At 40.7% G+C, this 15,907-nt stretch overlaps 1 protein-coding gene across 6 annotated transcripts in view; it reads right to left on the bottom strand.

Moving 5' to 3' along the window:
* Nucleotides 1-15,907, bottom strand: part of RTTN (rotatin) — a 146,723-nt gene that overhangs the window by 115,113 nt on the left and 15,703 nt on the right. For all 6 annotated transcript variants that reach the window (XM_029921776.1, XM_029921777.1, XM_029921773.1 and 3 more), the window contains exons 10-11: nucleotides 15,582-15,697; nucleotides 4,413-4,583 (exon numbers count right to left, since the gene is read on the bottom strand). In XM_029921776.1, the coding sequence (XP_029777636.1) occupies nucleotides 4,413-4,583; nucleotides 15,582-15,697 (287 nt within the window). The remainder of the gene's footprint in view (nucleotides 1-4,412; nucleotides 4,584-15,581; nucleotides 15,698-15,907) is intronic.

Raw genomic sequence — 15,907 nt, 5'->3', positions numbered from 1 at the left:
GAACAACACTAAATCAAACACAACTATAGATTGATTTGAACAGAAATTGATTTTTTGTTTAGTTCATATTTTAGAGGGGAAAGGGGAAATGCAACAATAGTTCTAAAACATTCAGAGAGGAGTGACCCTTAATTAGTATAAAATCAACAAGCCCAAATGAAATATTACACATTTTGTAACCTTACATGAATTGATTTAAAGTTGAAAGGACTGTTTGTTTGGGTTGTTTTTTACTGATTCGAATCTGGTGACAGGATTCTATGAATCAATTAAGGAAACAGGATTAAAAATTCAATGCTTTGAGGAGCTTACTACTTTGGCTAAAATGCTGTCTTTATTAAGGGGCAGGCTGGGTCACCATTCATTTCATGCACATCCTACTTTAAGAACAATTGTTAACTGCCTGAAATCTAAGATTAAGGGCTGAATCAGCCAAACGATGCTTCTAAATTAAATAAAGTTGCCAAATACATATCAGAAACTACAGGAATCAAATTTTTAGTTTTATGTAAACATGAAATAAAACCCCTACTATCAAGACAGCAGCTATTAGAAAATCGAGAGAAATTTCATGATTCTGTGAAGAACTCTCTTAGGAGGGAAAAAGAGAGGCAAAGAAGATCTGCTCACCTACTGTCTGTCACTCAGCAAATACTTGCTGGGCCCCCACTGTGTCCCCTACCCTATGCCAAGCGGCATTCCTGGGGCTGCAGCAGGACACAGGATGGGAAGTGTGCCCACTCTGGAGCAGCAGGGGGAGGCCTCTCTGATGGGGGGACATGTGGATGTCTGGCAGAAAAGCACCCACAGGAGAGGGAACTGCAAGCACAAAGGCCCAGAGACAAGGAGGCCAGCACGCTACCTCTGAGGGGCGGGGGCGGGGGCGCAGCAAACACAGCAGGCCAGGCGGGGCTCGGGGTCACCGAAAGACCTGCCCCTGGGGAAGCACTGGGAGATTTCAAGCACGTGTCAAGAGCAGTCTACGGGAACAGACGGGAAAGGGCAGCGGTGGAAGCTGCTGCAACACCTGGGCGAGAAAGGTCCTCGAACAGGTCACAGCGGAGGGAACGGCAAGCAGTGTTCAGATTCCATAGAGACGTCCAGGAAGAAACGACACATTGTGCAGAGGGACAGGATCTAGGAGTACGTGAAAGACGGGAATCAAGTTTGACCCTGAGCGTTCTCTCTGCCGGCCCAACAATCCACCGGAAGAACGAAGGTGCTTTCGGCCAGGGAGGGAAGACTCCAGGAAGGACAGAGGAGCGCAGAACTAGGGCTGAGACATGTGACGCTGGAAATATCGACTGTCGCCCAAGCAAAGCTGTCCAACAAGGATGCTGAGTCTAGGAGTTTGCAGACACACGCGGTCGGGAACCTTAAATCGCAGGGGTGTCAGCAGACAGATGCTATTTAGAAACCACAAATGGGTCAGTCCTGAGTTTTACTCCTTTCAAAGGTTAGAAAGAGAAAGAAGAATTAGCAAAGGAGACTTTGGGAGCTGGGCACTGTGCTAAGATATTAAAGCCTCATGAATCTAATTGCCAAAGCACTGGGTTCTAGTTTCAAAAGAGCTTCCTGGGACTTTAGTCAGAGAATTAAGAGTAGCTGAGGTGAGAATTAAGCACGGACCTGATGTTCAGCAGTGTCACGTAAAAATATTAATTTCCTTTCTTTCTGTTCACCGCATCTCTAAGAAATTCTGACATCTTCACTTTCATACTGACATCTGAAACCTCGTCATCTCAGCAACCCAAAGGGCCATGCTACGGTCTCAAGTTTAATCCCGGCATGGCCCAGTGGACGGACCACAGTCAACAGACTGAAGACAGCCGTCTACATCTATCAGTATTCACATGTCACTCAAAACTAAAACTGAAGATGCTCCAGGGCAAATCCAGCACCACTATTAGATAAAAAGAATCAACAACACTATCTCGAATGCGGGTAGTGGGGGGCAGGGGAGCGGCGGGAGGTACATAACATTCCTTTATCTGAACCTTCCCACCCAGAGCAGGCAAGGCATTACACAAGGGCTTTCGAAAATGCAGACTTTCAAGTCCTGTTCCAGAACTAACTGATCAGAATATGCAAGATCTCATTAACAAGATCTCTAGGTGATCTGTTTGCACATTACACTTTAAGAAGTGTGTTCTGAATCTATCAGTTTTAGCAAATTATGAGGGATATAAATGTATCTCAGTGAACAATCAGAGGCTTGTAGTATAAATTCTGTATCGGCAGGCCGCTGGGCAAGAGCCCAGACGTACCTACAATGCTCTGGATGCTGCTCCAAGCACAGCGCCAGTAGTTTTAGCTCTGATTTCTTACCAAATTGATTTATCAAACCAGATTGTTTTTCGTACAATTACCAACTCATCGTTTTAGCCTGTTGATAGGTATTTTTCAAAATCTTTGCAAACCAGTAATTACCCATTTCAAAAAGGCCTTCAGGGTCATCTTGCCCAAACTTTCAAATCCAAGAAACCTCTACAAAGATTCACAGTATCATTTTCCAACTTCCAAATTACGTATTGGGCAGGTGGCAACGCAAATATTTAAAAACCACTCTCCGGGCTGTACGTTTCAGAATCCAAACCACATTTAAATTTTTGGTGGGCCAGCGACAGACGAGGGCAGCACAGGCTTGTATTCATATATACCGAAAGGCATTTAACAGCAATAGAACAGGATTTTTGTTTGCATCTCACTTTAAAGTTCTTAGTTTATGGGCCACCTGGGAGGCTCAGTCAGTTGAGCATCTGACTTGGGTCAGGTCATGATCTCATGGTTTGTGGGTTCAAGCCCTGCATCGGGCTCTGTGCTGACAGCTCAGAGCCTGGAGCCTGCTTCTGATTCTGAGTCTCCCTCTCTGTCTTCCCCTCTCCCTGTCATGCTCTGTCTCTCTGTCTCTCTCAAAATTAAATAATCATTTAAAAAATAATTATAGGGAAACCAATTTGATAATAAACTATTAAAAAAACATAAAAAAATAAAAATAAAAAATAATTAAAAATATAAAGCTCTAAGTTTATCAATGAAAGCATTTATAACCATCTATAAACCAACACGTTAATCACAGTCTCCTCCGTGGCCTTATTTACTATTCTAATGACGTGCCAAGTTATGTATTTGAGAAAGGTATCAAACTGACAGTGATTTGACTTCAAAAACAAAAACTAATAAATAAAAAAGAATTAACTTCAAAAAGTAAAATATACATGGAGGCTTTACATTATTCTAACACTGAAGTAACTCAAAATAAAACAAATCGTTGATTTCTACTTTGATTGATTCCTGCCCAAACAAGTACAGAGATGAAAAAAAATCTATATTCAAAAAGCAATAAACAAAATTATATGGTATAATTAATGTTTTCCATCATACTTCAACCTATAGATAAACTGATCATTTGTAATACTTAGTAACAAGTTAAGGTAGCACTACTAATTTTCAGCCAGATATTATTACATAAAGTGAGACATCCATTTTTTTTATTTTTTTTTTTTTGAGAGACAGAGAGGGCGTGAGCAGGGGAGGGTCAGAGAGAGAAGAAGATACAGAATCCGAAGACAGGCTCAAGGCTTTGAACTGTCAGCACAGAGCCCGATGCAGGGCTTGAACCCACAAACCATGAGATTGTGACCTGAGCTGAAGTCGGACGCTTAGCCAACCTAGGTGCCCCAGAGACATCCATATTTTAAATACAATTACAGTCTTACATGACTGGAATTCTTCAATTCATAATGCTTAGACACTGGAAAATTTCCTCAAAACAGAAAGTTTCTTCAGAAACATAATGACTAATGAATAAAAGTTAAAAATTAAAATTAATAGAGTAATGCTCTTTTCCCTAAAGCAAAATACTAAATTTAAAATTTAATGCTTTGTTCTTGTTTTCCCAGATGACTTGATAATATATTACATATGTAAATGTTATGGGAAAAAATGGGAGTTTATATACTATGCAGAATTCTAGAAAAAAGAGGCAAATGTCTAATAAATGACACCAAAAGGCACAGGAAATAATTCTGCAGTTGCAGTAATTTATCCTATACCTTCATTAAAACATGCCATACCTTTCTTTTTGGAGTAAGTACACTATAAAACATGTGTGCATGAATCATTTGAGATGTTTTACAAATAAAATTTAAATTCAGAGATATAACCTCTATTTAAAAATACAGTCACGGGGTGCCTGGGTGGCTCAGCTGATTAACCGCGTACTTTTCCAAACCGGTTACACTACACTTTTAAGAAATTACCTTAAAAAGAATTTTTTTTAGAATTAATGTTTTTTTCTGTCAAATGATTTGTCAACACCGTTTCTCCGTTACTCCATTGCCAAGGTCATCTCTGTGAATCGGGAACGGAGCGGAGGAAACGTCTCCTGCCACGGGCAGCCCCGCGCTCACCTGCTCCGCCGGGAGGAGCGTCTGCAGCGCGCGCACCGCGAACAGGGACGCGCTCACGAAGGCCAGCCGGTGATGCACCTGCACCGCCTCCGCGTGGTCCGCGCTGACGCCGCTTCTGTGGTGGCACACGGCTTCCCCCAGGGACGCCAGCGCCGCGCGCAGTCTCTCCTTCTGTGGACATTGAGACACGAGACAGGAGAACCACCAGTGTCAGGAGCCAGTGTGGAAAATTTCAGGGAGAATCATCTAAAATATTGTGACTGGATAACAAAACAAACCCAAACAAAAATTTCCTCCTCCCTATGAGAATCACCTTTACCTGCTGGTATAATTTAAAACACCACAAGTGAGTAACGGGCACACCTAAAGATTTTCAAACTAACAATATTTATGTATTTAATATGAATTGGAATAATGAATAAAAATAAATACAAAAGTTTAGTGAAACATAAATTCCTCCTAGTTTCTAATACTTAATTGTTATAAGTTCCAAATCAGCATGTAAATCTCTCACAAAGTATTACTGGGCTTACTGTACATCTAACACAGTGCCAGGAATAATGGGGGAAATGCATTGCAACCCGGCCTTGAAAATGAACCTAAAATTACTAAAGAAATGTAACGGGGGCAGTCAGATAATTTCAAACCAGTTAAATAGCAAGGTCTATGAGTTTGCTCTTCAAATAATAAGGTTGTTTCCAGCCAAGTGTTCTGCCATCATACATTTCTAGATAACTTACTACTTAACCAGAAGTTCTATCCTTTAAATTGGAAGACATACACAAACGACAAAGGGAAAGCTAACTTGCAAATCCCAACAATGGAGATGAAAACACATCTTCCATGTGCTGACTTTCGCCCATAAACTGCTGGTACAAGAACAACACCGGTGAGACAGAGCAAAGGAGCACGGGAGAGCTCCCGCTCACCTTTCCACGGAGGATGTGGGAAAACCAAAATGGGAAATACTCTGCAAACTAAGGATAAAAATGTATCCAGAAATTTTTTCACTCAAGGATGAATATATTGGCAGCAAAACTAAAAGGAATGAGGCCTAAAACATTACATTAAAGCTCAAAGGCACAGTGAGATACTGCTTCGCCTCCATCAGGATGGCTGTCAGCATGGGTGGAGCTGAGGCGTGCTACCCGAAGTAAAGTCAGTCAGTCGGAGAAAAGCAAGTATCATATGATTTCACTCACGTGTGGAATCTAGGAAACAAAACGAACGAACACAGGGGAAGGGGAAGAAAAGCAAGAGAGGGAGGCAAACCATGAGAAAACCTCCACAATAGAGAACTGAGGGGTGGCGAGAGAGACGCTGGGAAGTGGGGAGGGTGGGGGATGGGCTAAATGGGGGATGGACATTAGGGAGGCACCTGTTGGGATGAGTGCTGGGTGCTCTATGTAACTGATGAGTCCCTGAATTGTACCCCTGAAGCCAGTAACACGCTGCATGTTAACTACCTAACATTTAAATAAAAACTTGAAACAAACAAACAAAAAAGACAAATAATAAGTTTGCGATGCAGAGAAACTGGAACTTCTGTGCCTTGCTGGTAAGGATGTAAAATGGTGCCATTACTACGGCAACAATATGGCAGTTCCTCAAAAATTAAACATAAAATTACTGTATGGTCCTGCAATTTCACATGTGGGTAAGGGACCTACATGTGGGCAGGGACTCAAATACATACTTAGGCATCACTGGTCACGGAAACACTGTTCACGATAGCCAAAAGGTGGTGTCAGTCGACAGATGAACAGATAAAATGCGGCATGCCATCTACATGTACAGCGAAATGTCATTCAGCCTTAGAGAGGAATGAAATTCTGACACATGATACAACATGAATGAACCCTGAAAACTTTATGCTAAGTAAAATAAGCCAGATACATAACGAGCAACAGTGTACAATTCATTCCACTTATACGAAGTATCTACCACAGTCAAGTTCATCAAGAAGAATGTAGGGTATTAGTTACAAGGGGAGGGGGGCAATGGGGAAAGGAGTGTTACTATTCAGTGGGTACAGAGTTTCCATTTGAGATAAAGGTTTTGATGATGGATAATGGTAACGATTGTACAACAACGTGAATGTATACAGTGCCACTGAATTATACAATAAAAAAGGATTAAAATGGGGGCTCATGGGTGGCTCCTTCGGGTAAGTGTCCACCTCCTGATTTCAGCTCAGGTCATGACCCCAGGGTGCTAGGACCAAGCCCCATGTGGCGCTCACACTGAGCATGGAGCCTTCTTAACATTCTCTCTGTCTCCCTCTATCCCTCCTCTGCTCAGCCTCGCTTTCTCTCTCACTGTCTCAAAAGAAAAAGTTTAAATGTTCCTGTAAGTCAAATATGATTTCATGTTGAGGAAAAAAATTAACAACTGACACATAAACAAAAGACATTTAAAAATACATTTTAAAAATAAAAAAAGAAAAATAAAGGTATCTTTATCTTTGAACATAAGAGGTTAAAAATTAAATGTGTAGTAAAATATGAGCAAAATCTATTAAATATGAACAATGAGTAATTCAGGGCAAAAAATATTGGATAAAGGGGATAATTTTCCCTTGACGAAATGCATAATGAAGAGTAAAGACTCAAGATGAATCGAGTCTCTGTGGTCTGGAAAACACATATTATCCAAAAAATCTATTACTGAAACAAAAATGGTTTTACAGGTTTTAACCCAGTCACTTTTAGCTTAACTCACAAGTAAGCAGATATAAACTCTGAACATTTCAAAGACTACAGCTCCTCAGGTTTCCAAGAAACAGTGACAAAAACTATTTACCCACCCACAAAGAAAACTTTAATATATAGCGAAGGCTATCTTCTCTAATCCCAAGGAAAAAAACTAAAAATTAATAGAAGTTAAACCAGAGACCGTTACGTTAATAACTACCAGCCCAAAGAAAACAAACCAGAAACACAGGGACAGTACTCCTATACTGACATACTGTTCTTCCACGTCGCACTTCTCCATTAAAATAATACTTTAATATACCACAAACAATATATCTGTTCCTCAACATTAACTTTGACAAGTTACGATTCAAATTCATAAACATTAATTTAAGAACTCCATATTACAGAGCTTTTTCTAAAAACTCTATTTACTTGTAAATTGTTTCAAATAACCTTAATAAGTCCAAAGATGAACTGAGTGTTTCTCAAAATAGTATAAAAAGAAAGTACTGTAATAATCAGTTTTGTGCAGTCCCTACCAAAATAACACCAGCATTCTTCACAGAGCTAGAACAAACAATCCTAAGATTTGTATGGAACCAGAAAAGATCCTGAATAGCCAAAGCAATCCTGAAAAAGAAAACCAAAGCTGCAGCCATCACAATTCCAGACTCCAAGCTGTAGTACAAAGCTTGTAATCACCAAGATAGTATGGTACTGGCACCAAAACAGACACACAGATCAATGAAACAGAACAGAGAACCCAGAAATGGACCCACAAACTTATGGCCAACTAATCTTGGACAAAGCAGGAAACAGTATCCAATGGAAAAAAGACAGTCTCTTCAGCATATGGTGCTGGGAAAACTGGACAGCGACATGCGGAAGGATGAACCTGAACCACTTTCTTACACCACCCACAAAAATAAACTCAGAATGCATGAAGGACCTAAACGTTAGACAGAAGCCATCAAAATCCTAGAGAAGAAATCAGGCAACACCTCTTTGACCTTGGCCACAGCAACTTCTTACTTGGCATGTGTCCAGAGGCAAGGGAAATAAAAAGTAAAATGAACTATTGGGACCTCATCAAAATTAAAAGCTTCTGCAGAGCAAAGGAAACAGTCAGTAAGACTAAAAGGCAATTGACAGACTAGGAGAAGATATTTACAAATGACCTAACAGATAAAGGATTAATATCCAAAATCTATAAAGAACTTATCAAACTCAACAAATAATCCAGTGAAGAAATGGGCAAAAGACACATATAGACACTTTTCCAAAGAAGACCTCCAGATGGCTAACAGACACATGAAAACATGCTCAACATCACTCATCATCAGGAAAATACAAATCAAAACCACCAAGATACCACCTCACATCTGTCAGAATGGCTAAAATTAACAATCAGGCAACAACAGATGTTGGCGAGGAAGCGGAGAGGAATGCTTTGGCATTGTTGGTGGGAATGCAAACTGGTGCAGTCACTCTGGAAAACAGTGTGGAGGTTCCTCAAAAAATTAAAAATAGAGCTATCCTATGACCCAGCAGTTGTACCACTAGCCATTTATCCAAAGGACACAGGAGGGCTGATTTGAAGGGGCTCGTGCCCCAGTGTTTACAGAAGCACTATAAACAATAGCCCAGGTATGGAAAGAGCCCAAATGTCCATCAACTGATGCACAGATAAGGAAGACGTGGTATAGACATACAATGGAATAATACTTGGCAATCAAAAAGAATGAAATCTTGCCCTTGCAACAAAGTGGATGGAACTAAAACATTTTATGCTAGCAAAGTAAGTTAGAAAAAGACAAATACTGCATGATTTCACTTATATGTGGAATTTAAGAAACAAAACAGATGGGGGAGTGTGGGCGGCTCGGTCGGTTAAGTCCGACTTCAGGTCATGATCTTATGGTTCATGAGTTCGAGCCCCACGTTGGCCTCTGTGCTGACAGCTGGAAGCCTGAAGCCTTTTGGATTCTGTGTCTCCCTCTGTCTCTGCCCTCCCCTGCTCAGACTCTCTCTCTCTCTCTCTCTCTCTCTCAGAAATAAACATTTAAAAAAAATTTTTAAACAAAACAAATGAACATAGAGGAATGAAAGCAAAAATATGATAAAAATAGAGAGGGAGACAAACCAAAAGAGACTCTTAAATACAGAGAAAAAACAGGGTTGACGGAGGGAGATGGGGGGATGGGCTAAATGGGTGATGGGCATTAAGGAGGATTCTTGTTGGGATGAGCACTGGGTGTCATATGTAGTGATGAATCACTGAATTCTATTCCTGAAATCATTATTACACTCTATGTTAACTAACTTGGATTTAAATTAAAAAAGGAAAAAAGAAAAAAAAATAATCAGGCTTGCAATTTTCACTATTTCCAGCATTTCTTCTAAGTAAAAAAAAGAGGGGGATAGGAGAGGTAATGTTTTAAGAAAAGAAAGGATTAAAAAAACGACAGAAACTAGTGCACAGTTTTAGTTCACTGGGCTAAAACTGTTCAAAAGGCTATGAAGTAGTTGATGAGGGGGAGGGAGGTCAGTCTTTAGAGGATATTCATTACTTTCATGAAAAGAAAGTATAGAATTAAATCAGATTAGCAAAATATTCCAAATAGTCTCAATAAAACGGAATTTATAGTGTAAACACAGGTTCTCCGCTATCCACACATTATGAAATAAGTGGTAGAAACTGGGAAGCATCTGAAATGATTACCTAGACGGGGCTCTCCCCCACAGGGCTGCTAGCCTCGTCCTCGCACCTCCCTTTCACCTGAGGGCACCCGCTAAGACCACCGCTGCGCCCCACCGCCACCGCACCCCACCGCCACTGCGCCCCAACACCGTGGCCCACCACTGCACTGCACCGCCACTGGGCCCCACCACCGTGCCCCACCACCACTGCGCCCACCACTACCGCACCCCACTGCCACCGTACCCCGCCACTGCACCCCACCACCGTGGCCCGCCACTGCACCGCACCACCACTGGGCCCCACCACCGCGCCCCACCACCATGGCCCACAAACGTGCTGCACCGCCACCGCGCCCTACCACTGGGGCCCACAACTGCACCCACCACCACCACGCCCCACCACTGGGGCCCACAACCACGCCCCACCACCGCGGCAGGTGCAAACCTCAGCAGGCATTCTCCCACAGAAGAGCAAGCTCATCCTGCCTTCAGAAGGGAGGCCAAAATACTCAGCATCAAGAAGAACGCCCTCTAAGAGCAGGCTCTGGAGCCAACCAGTGTCCCTCCTGTATCTTCCTCCTTGAGTTTCATGCGGTGGTGCCTGCTAGCCCTCACCAGTCCTCCCCCTCCCCACTAGGAGCCCTATGCATCCCTCCTTATCATTCTCTGCCTTCTGCCAGATAAAAGCCCTACCTTTATCTGCTGACCCAAATCGTCCTTACAACTTAAGACTCAGTTCAGCTATGATCAACACAAAGGCCTTCCCTGAAGTTCTAAGTTGGGACTGTTGTCGTGGTGTCCTTGGCAATAAAACATGATTAAGAACGTAGAATCTTAAAGTGACTCTGAAAAAGAAACCATTTCCATCTCCTCATCTATAACATGTACCATCTACGTCAGAAGGTCGTGAAGAGTGAGTGACTTCATAAACACAGTGACCGCCACAGCCTAAGTGCTATCCCTAACGGTCCCTGGTGAACTCTCTTTCCCCCAGGCTGACTGCTGTTTCACTAGTGTCACAACAGAAGTAACCAGCTCCCACAAGAGTGAAAAGAACAGCTCTCACTCATCTTGCACCCCCAGTGCCCAGCATATAATAGGAACGTCTGGTGAACCAAAACCACGTCTCTGGACTGGCGGCAACAGCAGGAAGGCCTATGCTAATTAGATTCCACTCACCCAATTATAAATTCACAGTCCGGTCCACTCACCCTCAGCGAGCCCTGCCTGGGTACAAAGCCCTTCTCTCTAGATGCGTTCACAAGGCTGTCAGCCGCACTTAAACGCCAACCAGCAACTCTTCAACACGCCTGAATAGCTAAGTTGCCAGCAGGTCAGATGGGAATGTGGAAGCAGTGTGCCACAAAGGAGAAAAGACTGTTTTTCATGACATTGCAATGACGGGAGCCACAGAGAGAGAGAGGCAAAACATGAGCAGAAGACAGCCCAGGAGTCTGGGGCTACAGGGCATGAGGCAAAGATCCTCATTTCTTGAACTAAATTTACCATGTGAATGAAGATAAAACAGGCTTGAATTCAAAGCGAAAAAAGGAAGGAGTCACATTCTTTAGGTCAACCTAGCCTTTATAAGTACTTAACAATAAATTTTCTATCTTAACAAAATATAAGTTCAGAAAAATATTTTTTCTTTTATTTTCCTCAAGGGAGATAAAAACATTGAGTGCAGGGGGTGGGCGAGTTCCTCTGGCTACATTACTGAGGCACGGAGTCCCAGACTGCTCTAAGCACTGTTTGGAAAGATCTAGAGATTTGATTACGTATCCTCAGATACTTACTTTCTGAGTTGGTAACAACGCATATATTATTTTGTCCCTTTAATGACTCAACAAAAATACTGATTCTACCTTGCTTTTTAAGCTTGATAAAAGTAGGGATATTAAGAAACTCTATTGTTTGCTTTTATTAACGTATACCCAAAGGAATGAGATTCTTTTCCTAGGAAGTATTTATTCTTTTAAACTAGTAAAGTAAATTAGATACAATTTGAAGCAGTGCTGTTTTATTTAACATTTCTATCATACCAATTGGCATTTCTACAACAGATTTAACCTTTAAAGTAAAAATAATTCATTGAATCATAAAACAGCAGCAGCCAAAAGTTGAAAGTGAATGACTAACTTTTACAGATAAATGTTCTGGCCAAGAAAATTTAAGTTAATTTAAGAAGCAACTGATAAAACATTCTTCACACTTCTAAGAAAAAGAATTACTTGTTGAAAACCTTCAATATGTGAAAATCTTCTAAAAGTACTGCCAAATAGTAGCATAACCCTAAGGACTAAAGAAAAACTAAGATTAAGAACTATTGTCCCTATTTTATGGGTAAAGACACTGAAGTACCTGAAAGAATGCATTAAACCTATTATAAAATATGTGTTTCTCTTTTCAAGGGACTTGTGTATGCATATGTGTGTTCTATGTGTGTGTGCAGCAAGGTCTGAGGTTTTCACACATGGGTATTGGTATTAGATAAATATCTGTACTTTTTTTATGTTCTAATCTCTATTTACAGAGTTTAGTAAAATAAAGACCTTAGTCAAAGTTACATAAAGAGAAAAAAATTGGCAACCAAAAAAACCAATATATATTTTTGTGACAAATTTTGCTTTAATAGAAAAGTTACAATATCAGTCCTTCAAAGAAATCAGAAGATAATTTTAAATCATAATATATAAAATGAAAAATGATTTGTGATATACTAAAGTGTAAAAAAAGAGTATGGTTTCCAATTACATGGAGATATTCTCTGGTAGTTTACAGATTTATGAAAATAATGCTGAAATATATCATTTTTTATTTCCTGTACACATGTTGATCAGTCATGCCTAATCAAAACACTTCTTTCAAAAAAAATAAGTAAATCCATACTCTCCAAAATTGTCTTCCCTACCAGAATACAAATAGCAAGGAACAAGGCATCCAGTAACATGAACTAATGACTCACACAAACGACAGGGCTAGATCTCAAAGTGATCCCACTGAGAGAGAGAAGATCAAAAAGCACATGAGCTCATACATACAAACTTCTAGAAAATGCAAACTAATCTATATCATGAGTGTATTCATATGTCAAAATGTATCAAAAACCTTTTAAAGAGCTGGGACACGTGGGTGGCTCAGTCGGTTGAGCGCCTGACTTTTGATTTCAGCTCAGGTCATGATCCCAGGGTTGTGAGATTAAGTCCCATGTTGGGCTCAGTGTGAGATACCCTCTCTCCCTAGGCTCTTTCCCTTGCTCGAGCTCTGTCTCTCTAAACAAAACAAACGAATAATAAAGGGGTGCCTGGGTGGCTCAGTCAGTTGACTGATTTCAGCTCATGATCCTGGGGTTGTGGGATCAAGTCCTCACATCCACAGAGATTCTCTCTCTCTCCTGATTCTCTCTCCTGATTGTCTCTCTTTCTCTCCCTCTGCCCATCCCCCTCAATCACACTGTTTCTCTAAAAAAAATTTAATATTTAAAAAATAAAAAGATTCTCTTCCTCTGCCCCTCTCCCCAGTTCATGCATGCTGCCTCTCTCTCTCTAAAACAAAACAAAACAAAAATTGGGGCGCCTGGGTGGCTCAGTTGGTTGAGCATCCAACTTTGGCTCAGGTCATGATCTCACAGTTCATGGGTTCGAGCCCCACATCAGGCTCTGTGTTGACTGCTAGCTCAGAGCCTGGAGCCTGCTTCAGATTCTGTGTCTCCCTCTCTCTCTCTGCCCCTCCTCCACATGCACTCTGTCTCCCTCTATCAAAAACAAACATTTGAAAACAATTTTTTTAATTTTAAAAAACATGTGCAGCTTACTGTATGTCAATCATACTTCAATAAAGCTGTTAAACACCCACATATATATTCACACACATATATACGAATAAATAATAAGAAATGTGCAAAATCTATATGAGAAAAATACTTTTGAAAGATAAAAATGTAGACTTCAAGAAATAGATATAGCACATTTTTCCCAAGGTGTGGAGAAAAATCTATGATTCAAAATACAGAACGAATTTTTTAAAAAGGAACTGATAAAGACAGCTATATATAAATAAACAAATGAATAAAGCCTTTGCACAGTCAAAAGCATCAGTTGGAAAGTAAAAACAAAAAAAGAAAAACGGAAAGAAAAAAATTGCTACCTGTCTTGGGAAGCCAATGTTCTTAATCTATAAAGAGCTCATAGAAATCAGTTAAAAGAACAAAAGACCAATGACCCAAGAGAAAAGTGGATAAGTGCCAAGACTATTCACAGAAAGAGAAATGAAAATGACCCTTAAAGTTAACAAAAGGATGCGTGACTTTCCTAATCCTACACTGACATATCGTATATCACTCAGTAGAATGGCAAAAATCTGAAGTCTGACCATGCACCCTGCTGCTGAGTGTATAGGAGAAAACACTGTCTAGCAAACTGCTTGAGAGTGAATGCAGCTGTAGAGCAGAAGAGGAGAACGCAAAAACATCCACAATTTAAAATTCATTTACTTTTTTAATTCAAGTATAGTTGACATACAATGTTACACTTAGTTTTCTGGTGTGCAATACAGTGAGTCCACAATTCCGTACCTGACGCTGAGCCCACAAGCGTAGCTACTGTCTGTTACCATACGATATCACTGGCCATGTTCCCCAGGCTGTGCCTTTCATCCCCATGGCTTAGGTATTCCGTAACTAGAAGCCTGTCCCCACTTTGCCCGTCCCCATATCCACTCTCCTTCCGACAATCTTTTTGACAGAGCAATCCTACTTAAAGAAATCTACCCTAGAGACATACTTGGACATGTATGAAATGACATATGCACAGTATTCCCATCGCATAACTCATACTAGCAATTGTGTCCATCAGTAGGAGACTGGTTGAACACACACACACTGAACTGCGGGCGGCCAATAAAAAGACTGATGAAGAGTCCACATGTGACACACAAAAATCTCCACCTATTATTCTGTGCACCCAGGAGGGACTTTTAACATGTAAAAATAGGATGTAAAACCAGATACGGCATACTACCTTTTATGTAAGATGTGGGAAGAGCAGGAAGAACCTACATCCTGACTTGCTTACATTTGTAAGAGCTAAAATAAAAGTGGAAAAGATAAAGCGGAGGACAAGACGGCACGAGTCCACTTCTGAGTGACGTGCCGATGAGGAGAAAACTAATTAAAACAAATCTGACTATATAATCAATTGGTAAAAGAAAATTCTTTCCAGTGAATTCAAGGCACAACTTTTTGACTGTATATGAATGAGATTTAGTCTAAGCTAACAAGAACTGCAAAGAAATCTTAAACTGTGTCAATTATTGATTACAGTGATACTAACATTGCTATTCTGAAATGACTTAGTACATGCTGACGGTTAAAGCTCATAAGCAGTTAGGTTGGATATATACACATATAAGCAAAGAAATACAAGTTTAAAATCAGAGAGAAAGCAATCTAAACTTATATTTTTAAAAATATGTATTTCCTAGTTCAATTACTAAAAGAAAAAGTGATATCACAGTCGCTATAAGTTTCCCCCTGGCCTGTTTTTATCTTGGTATACATCCCCCCGTTACAAGTAAACAGAATCAAAAACTAACTAACTACAGTAATCAGAATCTCTAGAGGAAGGGCCTGCTCCAGAATGCACAAAATAAGCCTGAAACATACTGCGTCTGAAAGAAAGCACTCAAAGACCAGCAAGAAAATACAACCAGCTCCGAAAGACCAAACTAAAATAAAATACGATTTATCAAATCCCAAAGAAACCACGATTCTCACCGCATCTAGAGCAAAAAGGCTGCTGTCACCCCAGACGTCCGCTGAGACTGCTTCCCCAGCAAGAATCACGTCCTCCGCAAGCAACTCGAGAACCCGAATTACCATCTGTCTGCTCCCTAGGAAGAGACACAGAAGGAAGAAGTTAACTTACAGATGAACATCTAGATATCACACCGCTCTCCTCAGACATGCCCCCAAACTCGTTAAATTTTTTGGTGGCTTTAGAATCACAAGGACGTGAAGGGGACAGTCAGAATCCACAACCACCAGGAACACTTCTGTTCGATTCACCACACTATTTAACCACGACACATCAAATGTGCTCA

Source organism: Suricata suricatta, chromosome 14, assembly GCF_006229205.1.
Source record: "Suricata suricatta isolate VVHF042 chromosome 14, meerkat_22Aug2017_6uvM2_HiC, whole genome shotgun sequence".
NCBI classification, from domain to species: domain Eukaryota; kingdom Metazoa; phylum Chordata; class Mammalia; order Carnivora; family Herpestidae; genus Suricata; species Suricata suricatta.
Note: the sequence above shows the minus strand (reverse complement) of the source record. Positions and strands in the feature narration are given on the sequence as shown.